At 46.7% G+C, this 17,528-nt stretch overlaps 1 protein-coding gene across 5 annotated transcripts in view; it reads right to left on the reverse strand.

Annotated features, from left to right (window-relative positions):
• Positions 1–17,528, reverse strand: part of LOC140458478 (talin-2) — a 327,438-nt gene that overhangs the window by 171,469 nt on the left and 138,441 nt on the right. For all 5 annotated transcript variants that reach the window (XM_072553130.1, XM_072553131.1, XM_072553133.1 and 2 more), the window contains 2 exons: positions 8,353–8,524; positions 6,458–6,555 (listed from right to left, as the gene is read on the reverse strand). In XM_072553130.1, the coding sequence (XP_072409231.1) occupies positions 6,458–6,555; positions 8,353–8,488 (234 nt within the window). In that variant the 5' untranslated portion in view covers positions 8,489–8,524. The remainder of the gene's footprint in view (positions 1–6,457; positions 6,556–8,352; positions 8,525–17,528) is intronic.

Here is a 17,528-nt window from a genome sequence, read left to right on the forward strand (position 1 = left end):
TAAAAAGGTTAACCCAAATGGCGACCACGTTCACTTGCTGGAAAAACCCATCTGGTTCGCAAATGTCTTTTTCGGGAAGGAAATCTATCATCCTGGCCTGGTCTAGTCTACACACGACTCCAGAACCATGGCAATGTAGGCAACTCGAAACTGCCCTCTGAACAGACCTAACAAGCCGCTCAGTTTAAAGGCAATTATGAATGGGTACTAAATGCTCTCCTTGTCAGCACTCCCCATGTCCCACAAACAAATTAAAGAAAACATTGTCCTATAAAGTATTGATAGGACATAAATCTTGTTCACCTAACTCAAGGAAGTACATGAATCAGTTCAATATCCAAGTAGGAAATCTCCCCAACCCTTAATAAGCTTTCACCAAGAATGAATGACAGGCTAACATCACAGTTTATGCTACAGGCCAGTTCAATTTCTAGCCATGCACCCGTACAGACAAGGCGGAGGCCAGCTAACCCATCTAATTCTTCACTGTAGCATTTGTTCTGATTCCCATTGATGTCATTGTCGGGCAAATCAGATCTCAGACTGAAATCTGCCTTGACTGCACTTTCTTTTCGTTTTATAGAATTCGTGCCTCACTGAAATACAAACACACAATACTGTAGATTCAGGTCTAACAATAAACAGAAATTCATTACTCAAAAGAAATGAAGATGAAAATAAATCCAATTAGAACAGAAATTTAAAGAGTTTGAAACACATGTTGGTATGTAATTCTAGTAAGCTTATTTCAAATTTAAACTGACATCAGCTGCATGCTGGGATTTGAAATCATGTCCCTAGATCATCAGTTTTAGCCTCTAGATACTAGCCCATAAACAAACAACTGCTGCACAGTAGTATTTGGAATTACGTTGCAGGTCAGTCATGGCTTGAAGGGCCGAATAGCCTACACCTGCACCTATTTTCTATGTTTTTCAGTGGTCTTGATAAATGGCCACACAGCCAACGACCTAAGTTGTCAACCTGCATCCAAGGAAGCCAGTGAGGCAGGAAGCCAAGACACCTTCCTGTGTGGGTGGAGTTTATTGACTCCTAAGTCTTACAGCTCCTTTCACTAGCCTCCATCGCCTGTATTGCTGCTTGTCATTTTATAGCCAACACCTGTTTCTCAACCTGAAAGACAAACTTTAACAAACATTAATCACGGGATTAACAAGACAACATAAATTGCCGACACAGGCACTAACCTTCATAGTGAGACGTCTGATAGAGTGAAATGAGGAAGGCATGGAACGATCATTTTGAACTCACTAACAGCATTCCTGCTTTTTTTGACAGGTGGGGTTTCTGAAATAGGTTTGCTTCATTTGTCAGTCAAATTCCTCCCATGCCTAGGATTCCAAGCCCTCGACCCAAGCAGCCAATCATTCCTTGCAGCTTGGGAGCTACGTAACCCGATTCAGCTACAGCCCACCAATCCTACTTCCTTGGCAACATGCAGCTATGCATTCTGGGATTTGATCCTTCCCTTGAAGTTACTCTGGGTCAAAGAGCAAACCTCTACATCAATGTAAAAGACAGACTTCACTCGCTGATCAATGGATTGTTCATTTGGAGATGGAGTCAACACCTTACTGCATGTTTGTAACTAATTCCCACCCCATTCTGGTCCCTCGTTCTCCATTACAGCAGCTATGACATCACTTCCTAATAGCGTCAGTCACCATCATGCTAACATGGCGTTTATCTGCTGCCTTGTTCATCAGGCCAAACATCTTTAGCCAGAGAGTGGTCAAACTGTGGAATTCATTGCCACAGAAGGCTGTGGAGGTCAGGTAACTGAGTATATTTAAGACAGAGACAGATAAAATCTTGACTGCCAAGGAGATCAAAAGTTACAGGTAGGAAGTGGGAAAATGGGGTTGACAAAGCCATGATCGAATGATGGAGCAGACTCGATGGGCCGAATGGCCTAATTTCTGCTCCACTATCTTATGGCCATGTACCCATATTGTGACACTTAATCCAACAATTTCCATTAACAGACTCTTGCACCATATCAAGTTTCTTCTCAATTGATTCCTGAACACATTCCCCTCCTTTCCGGAACATTCTAGAGTCATAGAGATGCGCAGCATGAAAACAGACCCTTCGGTCCAACTCGTCCATGCCGACCAGATACCTGACATCCTAACCCAATATAGTCCCATTTGCCAGCACAAGGTCCATATCCCTCCAAACCCTTCCTATTCATATACCCATCCAAATGCCTTTTAAATGCTGTAATTGTACCAGCCTCCACCACTTCCTCTGGCAGCTCATTCCATACACGTACCACCCTCTGTGTGAAAATGTTGCCCTTTAGGTCTCTTGCATGTCTTTCCCCTCTCACCCTAAACCTATGTCCTCTAGTTCTGGACCGCAACCCCCCCCCCCCCCCCAGGGAAAAGACCTTGTCTATTTACCCTATCCTCATGATTTTATAAACTCCTGGAGAGGAGGGTGTTAATGTCCGTGATTGTTGTGGGGGTGCAGGGGTGTATTGTTCAAGCTAAACTGTGGACCCTTACCCACCCCCTGTCCTGCTCACTCAGCAGCTCAAACTTGTCCCAAACTGCAGGGTGCCACAAAATCTAGGAGGGGTAAAATGGAGTCACAGCAGGGAGCAGTGAATGCTAACCATCAGCCCCTGGCTTGGGAGGGGGAGAGGGAAGGGGAAGTTCAGTGTGGTGAAGATTGTCTGAAGTTCATCTGCTGCAACATCCCAACTGTGAGAGAAAGCACGAGGCATTTGAGGATTGTGCGAGCACACAGTCTGAGTCTGGTTTCAGCCATAGCTTCCCATTGAAGATTCTGCGCCCCAAAATCTCATGTCACGGCCCCCAGTTGGGAAACCCCAAACTAGCCAGGCTGGAGGGTTTGAGCTACAGGGAGAGGCTGAATAGGCCGGGGCTGGGAGAATCAGAACTGAGGGGTGGATGTTAGGTAGTTCAGAAGGGGATAGATAGATGCAGGTGGGGTTGGGGTGATGGTGATAGGTCAGAGCGGAGGGTGGAGCATACAGGTGGGAAGGACGAGGACGATGTCTTGGTAGGACAGTTCAAGAGTGTGGTGTCGAGTTGGAGGGTTGGATCTGGGATGAGGCGGAGGGGGGGGCGGCGAGATAAGGAAATTGGTTAAATCAACGTTGATGCTGTGGTGATTCGAGGGTCCCAAGGCAGAAGATGAGGCGTTCTTCCTCCAAGTGTCAGTTGGTTAGGTTTTGGTGGTGGAGGAGGCCCAGGACTTGCATGTCCTTGGGGGAATTTGGGGGGGGGGGGGGGAGTTGAAGTGGTCTGCCACAGGGCGGTGGGACTGTTTGATGCGTATCTCAGAGATGTTCTCTGAAATGCTCTGCGAGTTGGCAATTTGTCTCCCTTAAATTGTCTGCAGCACCCTGGGATGTGCAGGCTTAATGGGTTAGCAGTGGGAAATGCAGGGTTACAGGGATGGGGTAGGAGGTGGGACTTGATGGCCTGCTTCCGCACTGTAAAGATTCTATAACTTAAAATTTCCATCTCAATCCCTTTCATTTCCCTGTTTGTTCATTGGATGTTCATCACTGCCTACAGCAGGATTTATTGTCCATCTTTAATTGCCTTGAGGGCAGTTCAGAGTCAATCATGTTGCTGTGGGTCTGGAATCATAGAGTCCAGACAATCAATAAGCACATCGATCTGGACCCAATATACCGGCCACTGCAACGGACAGCTGGAACAGACAACCGGAAGCGACAAATTCAAACCACTACAAATGCCGGAGGAAACATCACAGAAGCGCTTCATAGGAGGCTCCCGAGCACTGAGGATGTCACCTAGACAGGGGACGAAACGTTTGCAACACAAATTCCCAGCTCGGCGAACAGAACCACAACAATGAGCACCCGAGCTACAAATCTTCTCACAAACTTTGAATCATAGAGTCATACAGCATGGAAACAGATCACCCGGTCCATCTTGTGTGTACCAACCAAACATCCCAACCTAATCTAGTCCCATTTTCCAGCACTTGACCCATATCCCTCTAAACCCTTCCTATTCATATACCCATCGAGATGCCTTTTAAATGTTGACATTATACCAGCCTCCACCAAGTTCTTTAGCAGCTTGTTCCATCCACGCACCACCCTCTGCGTGAACATGTTACCCGTCGGGTTCTCTTTAAAACTTTCCCCTCTCGCCTTAAGCCTATACCCTCTAGTTTTGGACTCCCCTACCCTGGGGGTAAAAGACCCTAGCTATTCACCCTATCCATGCCCCTCATAATGTTATAAACCTCTAGAAGGGCATCCCTCAGCCTCCGACACTCCAGGGAAAATAGCCCCAGCCTATTCAGCCTCTCCCGATAACTCAAACCCTCCAGTCTCAGCAACATCCTTGTGAATCTTGTCTGAGCCCTCTCAAGTTTAACATTGTTAAAACTCACACAACACCAGGTTACAGTCCAACAGGTTTATTTGGAAGCACTAGCTTTCAGAGCGCTGCTCCTTCATCAGGTGGTTGTGCCAACCACCTGATGAAGGAGCAGCGCTCCGAAAGCTAGTGCTTCCAAATAAACCTGTCAGACTGGTGTTGTGTGATTTTTAACTTTGTACGCCCCAGTCCAACACCAGCACCTCCAAATCGAGTTTAACAGCATCCTTCCTATAGCTGGGAGACCAGAAATGAATGCAGTATTCCAAACGTGGCATCACCAATGTTCTATACACCAGCAACATGGTGTCCGTCCTGCAGCCCACACCAGGTAATGACGGCAGATTCTCTTCTCTAAAGGACACGAGTGAACCAGATGAGTTTTTACAGCAATCATCAGTGGTTACATGGTCAACATTAGACGTACTTTCTATTTCAGACTTGCACTGAACTCCAAACTGCACTCTGTGCCAAGGTATGATATGAACCGCTGTCCCCTGAACATCACTGGGATTATTACTCGTTCAGTGGTATTACCACTAAACCACCAGCTCACACATGTTCACTGTCAGAAAGGAATTGTTCTTCGGTAAACTACAATGAGCATTAAATTACAAAAAGAAATGAGTGGAAAGTTTGTAAAATCTCTGGGCAGGGCTCCACGCGGTGACTCATCACATCTGGCAGCTCTCCCCGCCTCCAACCAGAAACAAGTTTCAGGCCTCAACAGTCACTGAACAGTTCCCGATGCGATCGGAAGCGCTTGAACCAAATGTTTGACCAACTGTTAGGAACATGAACATTTTGCTTTTGTTTGAGTCAATGAGAAGTCCAAGATGTTCACTCAGATGCAAAGTGCCCAATGAGCTGCAATCTGTTACCTTCTGTCTGGGCAAGAGATGGAAACATATTCAGCCAAAGGGAATTGGATGAACACTTCAAGAGGAAAAGAAATTTCAGGGTGTAGGGGGACAGCAAGGACGTGGCACTAATATTATGCCTGTTCCAAAAAGCCTGACCGGTTGTGCTTTTCCAGCACCACACTCTTCGACTCTAATCTCCAGCATCTGCAGTCCTCACTTTCTCTTAGCTAATACCAGCAAGATGGGCCGAATGGCCTCACGCGGTGCTTCATCATTGTATGAATCTATGAATGGGAGACTACAAATACAAGGAAATCCTCAAGGAACACACTGAGAATCAATATCAAGTGAAGCTTCCCACAGAAATGACAGTGAAGATCTGTGCCGTGAGCTTTCACTATCTCTGCTGTGATGTAACTCTCAATCCTGATCCATGAAGTCAGACTCTTCCCAATCATACTCAACTCGACCAAACCATCTAACCCTTGCTGCACTATCAAAACTCCAATAAAAAAATCAACAGGCAGAAGATATTGGAAGGGTGACTAGGATTTATTCACAGCTCTTCATCAACAGCTGCTTAGAACTTGAGTACTGCTGAAAACCAATACACATTTTGTTGAATGGCGTTGTCTTGCACTCATCAGGACAATTCGCAAGAAATACCAATTCGAGGGGAAAGCAATACTGTCCAAGTGCTTGTTGATTGGCTGTCATGAAGAGTGCAGCAGGTAGTTATGACTGACATGAGTCAAGGTTAGAGTGGTGCTGGAAAAGCACAGCAGGTCAGGCGGCATCCGAGGAGCAGGAATGATGAAGGGCTCCTGCCTGAAATGTTGATTTTCCAGCTCCTTGGATGCTGCCTGACCTGCTGTGCTTTTCCAGCACCAATCTAATCTTGACCCTAATCTCCAGCAACTGCAGTCCTCACTTCCGCCTAGTTTTGACTGACAGTTAACTGCCAAGCGGTGTTTAAATTTTAAGCAAGGCAGGTCGACTTCAATCAGTCAAGGCATTGCCCCGAAATGGATTAGGTGCAGTCAGCATACACGTTCTCTGTCTGCAGAGAATCGGGCTCTACATGTTATTATATATAGCTTCTGGTACATACAAATGTGTCACACTATGATCCTGATTGACAGTCTTAATATTTCTTAAAGCCGAGAAAAAGATTAGACAGACCCCATTACGAAGCATGTAATAATCCAGAGTGCGGCCAGATTCAAGCCAGATCCCTTTCCTTGGATCGTCATCGGACAGGAACAATCCATAATCCGAGGCTGTAAAACAGAAATAAACAAGACCTCAAAATAGTTCTGCGATGAATCAACTTGCACTTGTATCCAAAAACGACAGCTCATTCAAAGACAAAAACGTGAAATTAAAAACCAAAACTTTGCATTTGTACCCTGGTGCCTGTTCCAAAGTACAGCTCAGAAGAGTCAGTTAGTCCAGCTCCCCTCTCCTCCTGATCTTCCCACCACCTCTCCCATGACCACTCCTTGATTGATATTTCTCCTCACCTTCCCTGCCCTCTTCTCCCCACCCCTGCCTACTCCTCCTAAAATGCTGGCCTCCCCTTGATGTATTCTCCACCCCCCCCTTCTCCACAGTCCCAGTCTGCCGCTGCCCTTTCCTTCTGTCCTCTCAGGTTCCCTCTCTCCTCCTGCACGTTCTCCCAAGGCTCTCACTGCTACAGGCCCCGAATGCCAAAGGACCATGTTGCTGGAAATTGACTTCGGGAGTTGCCTCTCCTTTCCTGGTTCTTCAGACATTTGGAGCCAGGATTAACCAGGCTCCCCCCCCCCCCCCCATCAAATGGAAGGACCATTTTTAGACTGGATCATCATCTAGGAATGTGAATGTACAATTCCCTTCCTTTCCTCCCCTACGCAGTAATCTCTTTGCAGAATTCCTCATAATTCTCACTGAGCGAAAACATAGATTCAAGCTGTCAGTTTTGACAATTCGAGGCGAGTAATGTCAACTTGAATCCAAGCCAGTCTGAGAGTTAGAAACTAAGAAGCTTTTCCTTGCAAGTAGAAAGTTTATTAACTACTCAGTCTAACAGCTCCTTCATACACCAGTTCAACCTATTCCCCCTTTTGTTCCAATGGGACAGTCCGGTGACTCAGTGGTTAGCACTGCTGCCTCACAGTGACTGTCTATGTGGACTTTGCACATTCTCCCCGTGTCTGCATGGGCTTCCTCCCACAATCCAAAGATGTGCAGGTTAGGTGGATTGGCCATGCTGAATTGCACATAGTGTCCAGGGACGTGTAAGTTCAATGGATTAGCCATGGGAAATGTGGGATTACTGGAATGGAGTGACTCTGGATGGGATGCTTTTAGGACGGTCAGTGTGGACTTGATGGGCCAAATGACCTCCTCCCACACAATGAAGATTCGATGATCCTATTTTATACTTACATTTAATAATTTTGATTGCTTGCTTAATTCTTGCTATATTAACAAACAACGCTCTCTTCAGTTATCTCACCTCAGGTCTACAGCAGTGGGTTTACTCAGAGCTGCCTAGCTCAGTTTGTACCAGTTCCCAAAACATGGACCTCCACAAGTTCCAGGCCAGCAACAAGTCAATAGGTGTTGATAGTCATGCTTGTCTTGGATTGTTGCGGGACTTCACTCACATTCTCTGGAATTTTCTGCAGTCCACAACCACCCCCACCTCCACCCCCACCCCACAACTCATCATGGTCTGCGTAATTCCTTCAAATTCTGGCTCTACCTCAGCTGAGACCTAAAGTTCTGGAAGTCCCCCCCCACCCCCCATAGACCTCTTGACATGCTGCTCCACCGCAGTAAATACAACCTCGATCCTGCCTTCACCTGTCACAAGGCTTGATGTCTGGCCTCTGATGTGCTGTGTATCCAGGCACATGAACGGTCAATGTATAAATCCAAGTAGTTGTTATACTGATGAATGATGAACCCATTCACTTCTGCACTGGGACATTTCTTTATTACACAGAGACTGAGTGACAACGGGTGCCCGTGACAGAAAAAGCGAGCATAAAACCAACAGCCAAGTAATAGATCAGGACGTGTGCTCTCACCTTGGCCCATCTGTGCCTCGGGTACACGCTCTCGGATTATACGACAGGCATCGTAAACCACAGTGGAGGGCTCGAACTGCATCGTCTTGACGACATTACACTGGCGGACACAAATCTTCAGCGAGAGGGCCACCATGGTGCCGAGCGAACAGAGATCAGGCCCTTACCACGCCTGGGGAAACAAACCAAGAGAGATTCATTCTCGCACCAATATAAACTTATTATCACCTTCACTGCATGCGGGCATGACAGACCAGGCCAGGGCTTTTGTCCAAAACGTCGATTTTCCTGCTCCTCGGATGCTGCCTGACCTGCTGTGCTTTTCCAGCACCACTCTAACCAAACAACGGCCAGCATTTATTGCACACCTCCAACCTCCCTTGAGATGGTGGTAGTGAGCCACCATCTTGAATCATTACCATCCTTGGGGTGTAGGTATAACCTCAATGCTGCTCAGTGGAGCTCCAGCATTTTGGCCCGGTGACACTCTTTAAAAAAAAAGGTGATGCATTCCCAAATGGGGAGCCAATGGCCTGGCGGTATTATCATTGGACTGTTAAACCAGAGACCCATGCAATGCTCTGAGGACCCAGGTTTGAATTCCGCCGTGGAAGACGGTAAAAATTGAATCTAATGAAAATTTGGAATAAAGCGTCTAATGGTGTCTGTGAATCCATTGTTGATTGTTGGAAAAACCCATCTGGTTCACTAATGTCTTCCGCTGGTCTGGCCTACATGTGACTCCAGACCCACAGCGATGTGGTTGACTCTTAACTGGGCAATTAGGGATGGGCAATAAATGCTTGCCTAGCCATCCCTCATCCATGAAGGAACAAACTAAAATCAGGAATTGAAAGGGAATCTACATGGTCGCATTCTTCCTGAAAGTAACCCCTGGAGTGTACAAAGACTGTCATCCAGATCAACTTGAGAATCAACCATGGGCAGCACGGTGACTCAGTGGTTAGCACTCCTGCCTTACACTGCCAGGGACCTGGCTTCGATTCCATTCGCCCAGTGTGTGGGTTTCCTCCGGGTGCACCAGTTTCCTCTCACAGTCCAAAGATGTGCAGGTTAGATGGACTGGCCGTAGGAGAATGCCCAGGGATGTGCAAGATGGATGGATTAGCCATGCTAAATGCAGGGTTACAGGAATGAGGTGAGTCTGGGTGGCGTGCTCTTCTGAGGATCGGCGTGAACTTGACAGGCCAAATGGCCTGCTTCCACAATGTAGGGATTCTATGAAAAGCAACAGAGTGATCAAGCACCACACAATGGGAGGTAAATTCTCAAAAATTACCAATGGGATGAAAACGAACATTTTCCTCATAAATCATTGTTTGATTGTTCAGAACCTGAGCATTGCTGGGAAAAGACATTCTGACAATTTTTTTTTATCTTGCAGTCATCAGGACAATTCACAAGAATACCAACTTGTTGGGGGGGGGGGGGGGGGAGGGGAAACCAACATTCATAGTGGATGAGAGGAGAGCGCTCACTGGTTGGCAACTCGACTCTGATTGGTCGAGGCGTTACCATGGGGAATGTGCCAATTAGCGTCTCTTTTCTCGGCAATTCTGAGTGATCCTGAGGTGCCAACAGATGTAGGGCCTGAGAATAATATTCACTGCACAATGATCTAACAAGACATCTTACAATGCGAGCAATTTCACTTCACAGAGCATGGTGAGAAATACAGCAGGAAAGCTCATTGATGGCTTCTTCCATTGATTTGACATCTAATCCTGTGGCAGTGATGGATACTGAATCAACAGTCCTACAGCAATCCACTTCATTTACAGATAGAAGTTGGAAAATGCCTCCAACATCACATCCTGTCACATACTGACATCTTCAATCTGGCCTTAAATTCTCTCTGACTGCTTCATGACTGGCTCGATTATAGATATCTGGGGAGAGTTATTTGAGGAAAGTGATTCAAAACCAGGGATCAGAAATTATTTTCATTCCAAATAGAAAAGCAGAGTGATCAGTTAAATAGAGTTGGGCTCACTTTGCACATCACCCACCAAAACCAACCATTCCGCGTTCGTTTGGCACAATGGGAAGCACACACTGCTCTGGGATGGAAGGCTGTGGGTTCAAGTCATATTTCAGGGACATGGGTACATAGTCCAGATGGCACTCTCAGTACAGTGTGACTCTGTCAGAGGGTCAGCACTCACTCAGTGCCTCATGCTCAGAGGATGAGCAATGAGACAGCTACACACTGTCAGAGGGTCCATGCTCAGACAGTGCTGCACTATCAGAGGGTCAGCCCATAGGGAACGCTGCACTGTCGGAGAGTCGGCACAGAGGGAGTGCCGCACTGTCGGAGAGTCGGCACAGAGGGAGTGCCGCACTGTCAGAGGGTCAGCGCTGAGGGAGTGCCGCACTGTCAGAGGGTCAGCGCTGAGGGAGTGCCGCACTGTCAGAGGGTCAGCGCTGAGGGAGTGCCGCACTGTCAGAGGGTCAGCGCTGAGGGAGTGCCGCACTGTCGGAGGGTCAGTGCTGAGGGAGTGCCGCACTGTCGGAGCACTGATGGAGGGTCAGTACTGAGGGAGTGCTGCACTGTTAGAGAGTCAGTGCTGAGGGAGTGCCTCATACACAGAGGGTCAGTGCTGAGGGAGTGCCGCAGTGTTGGAAGGTCAGTGCTGAGGGAGTGCTGCACAGTCGGAGGGTCAGTGCTGAGGGAGTGCTGCACTATCGGAGAGTCAGCACTGACGGAGGGTCAGTACTGAGGGATGCTGCACTGTCAGAGAGTCAGTCCTGAGGGAGTGCCGCACTGTTGGAGGGTCAGTACGGAGGGAGTGCCACACTGTCAGAGGGTCAGTGCTGAATGAATGCCACACTGTCAGAGGGTCAGTGCTGAGGGAGTGCCACACTGTGAGAGGATCAGTGCTGAGGGAGTGCTGCCAAGTTGTTTCTCACATTATGGTTGCTTATTTTTTCAATCTGTGCCCTCTGTCTTTCATTCCTTTTACCAACTGGAGCAGCTTCTCCTGACCTAATCTATCCAGCCCTCTCCTAACTGTGAAAACCTCAATCAAAACTCCAACAGATCACTTTGTGCCCATTAGTAATAACAGCTTGCATTGCTGTGGCATGGTGCAAATAAATGGAAACTTCTACAAGTTTACAGTCAGAAACATTACAGACACATTTTTTATGTACATTCAGGAACTCCCTCCTCATTACCTGGACCCCAGGAAGGGCTAATAAATTCAGAAATAAAGCAAGGCTGAAACACGATCATCATGTACTAAGCTTGAGAAAAAGTAGAGTGTGTGTCTCCAACATTTACACAAAATAACAGCCACTTGACATGGTACAAGGGTCATGTGTCTGACCAGCAACAGACTTGCAATCAGTAATGTGACTGGTTAGTTTTGGTTGGGTCCTCCAACTGGGTCTGCCTTTGGTCCCTGCCCGACCCGGATTCCCAATAACAATCTCACAGTCTGGTGCAGCCCCAGTACCAGCTCTGAATTACACACGGGCTTGACGAAGTGAAGCCTACCTATAAAACACTCAAAGTGGCTGCACTGCAGAGGCAAGTGCTAATAAAACAGAGAAAGCAGTAGACAATTTCACAGAGATGGAACAGGTTGGCCAAAGGCAGAAATGACAACACTTTACCCTCCTGAAACCCATGCCTTGATTGCTTCATCCCATTTTTTCCTCAAACACTTGGCTCACAAGTCCTCGGGAATGCCGAATTGTCTGACAGCCAGTTCTATTTCTCCTCTAAATCTTTCTAAGGTCATTAACAAACTTGGTCAGGTGGGACTTGGCTCATCTGAACCCACACCTGCAGTTCCCTTTCACGCTGTACAGTTATTGCTCAAGCCCATCACTGGCTTGCCCACTGACAGAAAGTGAGGACTGCAGATGCTGGAGAGCCAAAGTTGAAATGTGTGGTGCTGGAAAAGCACAGCAGGTCAGGCAGCATCTGAGGAACAGGAGACTATACATTTCGGGCATAAACCCTTCATCAGGAATGTGGTCAGGCGACATTCAAGGATCTGGATGTAGTTTTGCTCACTGAGCTTGAAGGGCCGTTTTCAGACATTTTGTTACCATTTTAGGTAACATCTTCAGTGAGCCTCCGAATGAAGCACTGGTGGTGTAGCCCACTTTCTATTTATATGTTTGATTTTAGTTGGGTTGGTGATGTCATTTCCCGTGGTGACATCGTTTCTGATGGTGGTGTCATTTCCTGTTATTTTTCTCAAGGGGTGGTAAACAGGATCCAAGTTGATGGCGTTCTGGTTGGAATGCCGTGCCTCTGGGAATTCTCTGTTTGTGCGTGTCTCTGTTTGGTTTGTCCTAGGATGGATGTGTTGTCCCAGTAGAAGTGGTGTCTTTCCTCATCCATATGTAAGGATACTAGTGAGAGTGTGTCATGTCACTTTGTGGCTAGTTGATGTTTTCGAAACTCACTAACATTCAAGGATGTTTCTGACGAAGGGCTTATGCCCGAAACGTCGACTCTCCTGCTCCTCGGATAATGCCTGATCTGCTGTGCTTTTCCAGCACCACACTTTTCGACTCAGAAGCTTGCCCACTGCAGATCCTGGCATTTCTTTCATAGGCTTGGCAGAACAAGCGTGCGCCACACTTGCTTAACAAGAGGCAGCTCAGGCTGGTGTCAAGTTCTGGTCTATCGCCAGAGAGTGCACTGAAGTTTTCACCCTCTCCTTCACTTACAGCACCACGCTCAGAATCTGAGCTCTGTTCCAATTTGGGTTTGAGATTTCCTCCATAAATTGGGCCATTGGCTTACCTTTGCCAGTAGATATGAGACAGCTATCGTGTTTGCTTTCAAGGGTTTACACCGAGACACTTCTATGCTTTAGGTTCCCTGCAAACCCAAGGGGTGAAGAAAATAATGAGTGAAGCGAGCAGCTAAGGTGGGGAATTAGCACTCTCACAAATGTGATATGCTCCATCCTTGACCTTACATCCTTGAAATGCTCAGCACTGGCAAGAGGGTAGACTGAAGCCTTGCTACAACCACCACATATCATATCCATTTGCACCACAGCACAGGCTCAGCCTTGACATTACAATGTGCACCTTGATGAACATTCCCACACCAACAGTGTGATGTCTTTAAGTTTCTTGCCACATCACAGATCTCCCAAAGCACCTTAGCCACTACACCTGGAACAAGATGCTGTCTGACACTCCAAACTTCCAACCAGGCATCTGTCAAGCTGGGAATGGATGTGAGGTTTCCTCGCAGAGTTGATTTGGGATAGCAGCAGTCCCTCCTGAGATTTCTTCATCCCTTGGGTTTGCAGGGAACCTAAAGCATAGAAGTGTCTCGGTGTAAACCCTTGAAAGCAAACACGATAGCTGTCTCATATCTACTGGCAAAGGTAAGCCAATGGCCCAATTTATGGAGGAAATCTCAAACCCAAATTGGAACAGAGCTCAGATTCTGAGCGTGGTGCTGTAAGTGAAGGAGAGGGTGAAAACTTCAGTGCACTGTCTGGTGAGGTTTGTTTTCCACGGGAACACAATAAAATAACATTGTGCCTTCCAACATTCAAACACATCCAGTTCAAACATGGTTGCGACAGAAGGTTGAAATTTATTATTTGCGCAATTGTTAATAACTGAACTGGCTTTCTTCAAAACTATCGGCAGCGTGATTTTAAATTTGCAAAACACACTCGACAAGAGTGAACTGAAAAACCTGCACAAGACCGATTAGCGTGTGAATACAAGAAGTCCACAGTTGAGCTTGCTCTGCTCTCCTGGTGATCACAAGGTATGACAGCGATGGACCTCCTGATTATCTCACAGATCTCTCTCTCTCTCTCTCTTTCTCTCTCTCACAAAGCCTACAACAGAGTCAGACACGAGAAGAAAAGAACACCCCCCCCTCTCCCGCCACCAGCTTTGGAGAACATTGGGAGCTAAAGATCCAAATCAACTGCTCCTCCCAAATGCACGACCACATTCACTGTGCCACGTCTCCAATGACTCATCAACTTTATCGGAAAATCTTCATCTCCAAAAGAAGGCCATTTGATTTTGCATTGGGATGAATCCACATCATCCATTTTCTTTTGCGGCCTGTCCTGGTGCTTTAATACTCACTCACTGCCATGTTGTTTCCGTGGATTGGTGTCGAATATACCTGCTTCCAATGCAGGTATGTCCTCTCATTTTACAGTCCAGACAAGGTGAAACCATAGTCAACATTATCTCGGCCCTTTAGAAGTCAAGAACATTAATCACAGAATCCCTCAATATTCTCTTAGAATCTTAGAGTCCCTACAGTATGGAAATAGGCCCTTCGGCCCAACAAGTCCACACTGACCCTCCCAAGAGTAACACACCCAGACCCATTCCTCGCACCCATTATTGCGCACTTACCCCTAACTAATGCCCCTAACCTACACATCCCTGAACACTATGAGCAATTTAGCATGGCCAATTCATCTAAATTGCACAACCTTGGGCTGTGGGAGGAAATCGGACAGACACGGGGAGAACGTGCAAAATCCACACAGTCAGCCGAGGCTGGAATCGAACCAGGGTCCTTGCAACTGTGAGGCAGCAGTGCTAACCACTGAGCCACCATGCCACCTCTTCTCCATCAAGAATATGTCCAATATACAAACTCACTCAGAGTCGGAGAGTTATATAGCACGGAAACAGACCCCTCAGTCCAACCAGTACATGCCAACCATAATCCCAAACTAAACTACCCCCACCCACCTGATTTGGCTCATACGCCTCTAAACCTTTGCTATACATGTGTCTGTCCAAATTGTCTCTTAAACTTTGTAATTGTACCCCCTTCCATTATTTTCTCTGGATGTTCATTCCACACATGAATCACTCGCTGTGTAAAAATCATGTTGATCGGATTACTCCACATACCCTTAAAACCTTCCACCTCATCAGTGATAAGAATCTATCTCAACTTAGAATAAAAATATTCTCAGACTCCATTCTTACAAATGACTTCTTGCCTTCATTGTTTCTCATCTCAACCAAAGCTACTTTAAATATCACGGCTTCTGAACTTCAGCCTTCCCTCTCGATTATGTCTAGTTGTCCACCAGCATTCATGTCTGGACATGGCAGGAAGGTAGAGCTTAAATCTGAGCCGTTGGTGACTAGGACATTGGCGGTAAGGTATGATCCCTTGAGTGTGAGCCAGAGGGCAACTTCAAGTCAACCACGTTGCTGTAGACCTGGAGTCAATGGCAGATTTCCTTCCTTCAAGGGTATGACTGAGCCAGATAGGTTTTGCAACCGGCAATGGATTGTCATCAGTGGATTCGAAATTCCAGATGTTTATTTACTGGATTCAATTCATCTGCCATGGTTTGGATTCGAACCCAGGTCCCCAGAGTTTGCTGAGTTTCTGGATCAATAATCTAGCCATAATTCAACAGGAGGCAATGGCCGAGTGGTGTCCGCAGCTTCCTGGCTCAAAGATGCACATTCTCCCACAATGCACCAAGACTTCCTTTGCAGATGAACAGAGTTAAATGAGAAAGACTGCAGTAGATTTTGGATTCCTGCGCGATTGTCCACAAGCAGAAGGGGATCTTTGAATCCCTGGAGTGTGGAAGCCGGCCATTCAGCCCATCGATGCACTTCTTGAGATTGACATTACAAGACAAAACCACATTGATACGGAGGAAGAGGCGGCCGGACAGTAAGATTACTTCTGGTATCTTCATTCATTCTGCATTTTTGCACATAGATATCATTGGCTGGTTCTTCCAGAGGTCCATGTTTAGCTGATTCTGCCTCTAGGCCCAGTTGCCTTGACTGATTCTACCTTTATCTTTAAATGAAGCCTCTGACGATGAGCTGAGGAACAGCACTATATAAGGCGTCAATTAAAAGTGCCAAAAACCTCTCATTGCAAGTATTCTCATGAGGTAAACCAAGCCACCGATAAATTAAGTGGCTTGCGTGGTCAGGATGCCATACTGCGTGTTTTACTCAAACAATCACAATGATGGTGTGGGGGGGGGGGAGATGGGGGAGAGGGGGGATGGGGAAACAGTCCAAGATTGGGGTCAAAGCCAGCAGCAGCTATGTTATAAACGAGCTGCGCTCTGAAAGATCACTTCTACCGTGGTCAAGCAGTCATTTGATTTATACACGACAGTCCGCGACCCAGGGCTTGGCACCTTCTCCAGAACCGACCCTGCTCTCAAGGTCACATGGGTTTTGTATTTGCTGAGGTTGACAGAAAGGCGGTGTCACTTCTCCTTATGTGGAAAGCGGGTCTGGAACCCGTTCAGTGCAGCAATCCATCAGCTTTCACCTCCCTGCGCCAACACAGCAGCTTTAGCTCATTACAAAGGCTCAAGAACACGCGCCTGTACACCGACAAGGAAATAAAATGGCCCCAGACTCATTTCTGCTTTAAAACAAGAATTATTACAAGGCTAGAACTTTTATTGGCTATGGATGGGTTTGCTCTTTTATGGGATGAACTGCGCAGGACAAAATATAGTCAGACTCTAAGATAGCAAACAACACACAAAGAGTGAAAACAGTGGATTTTATGAACAGGAGAAATGGCTACAGAAGGAAAGACACCTTCCGACCAGATGTGGTGGTAATAATCCTGCACCGGTATTCCAGAGGCTCAGGGCAAAGCTTTGGCAACATGGGTTCAAATCCCATTGTGGAGTTTAAATTCAACTTAATAAATCTGGAATTGAATAAACCTGGAGAGGCAATGATCTAGTGGTATTATTGCTGAACGATTAATCTAGAAACGCACTGGGGATCCCAGTTTAAATCCCACCACGGCAGATGGTGGAATCTGAATTCAATAAAAATCCGGAATTAAGAGTCCATTGACAACCATGAATCTACCATCAATTGTTGGAAAACCCCATCTGGTTCACTAATGCCCTTGAAGGAAGGACACTGCCATCCTTACCTGCTCTGGCCTACATGACTCCAGAGCCCACAGCAAAATGGATGACCCTCAAGGACAATTAGGGATGGGCAATAAATGTTTGCCTGGCCACTCACACCCATCTCATGAATGAATTTTTAAAAAACTAACCATTAGTAATGGTGGCCGTCAACAGCTCCAAGGTTCCAGAAGGTTCTGTTACCTCAGAGACCAGCTGAGCAGGAATGAAAATTAGAAGGAATGTTGCTGACTGTGATATCCA

Source organism: Chiloscyllium punctatum, chromosome 33 (assembly GCF_047496795.1).
Source record: "Chiloscyllium punctatum isolate Juve2018m chromosome 33, sChiPun1.3, whole genome shotgun sequence".
Lineage (NCBI taxonomy): Eukaryota > Metazoa > Chordata > Chondrichthyes > Orectolobiformes > Hemiscylliidae > Chiloscyllium > Chiloscyllium punctatum.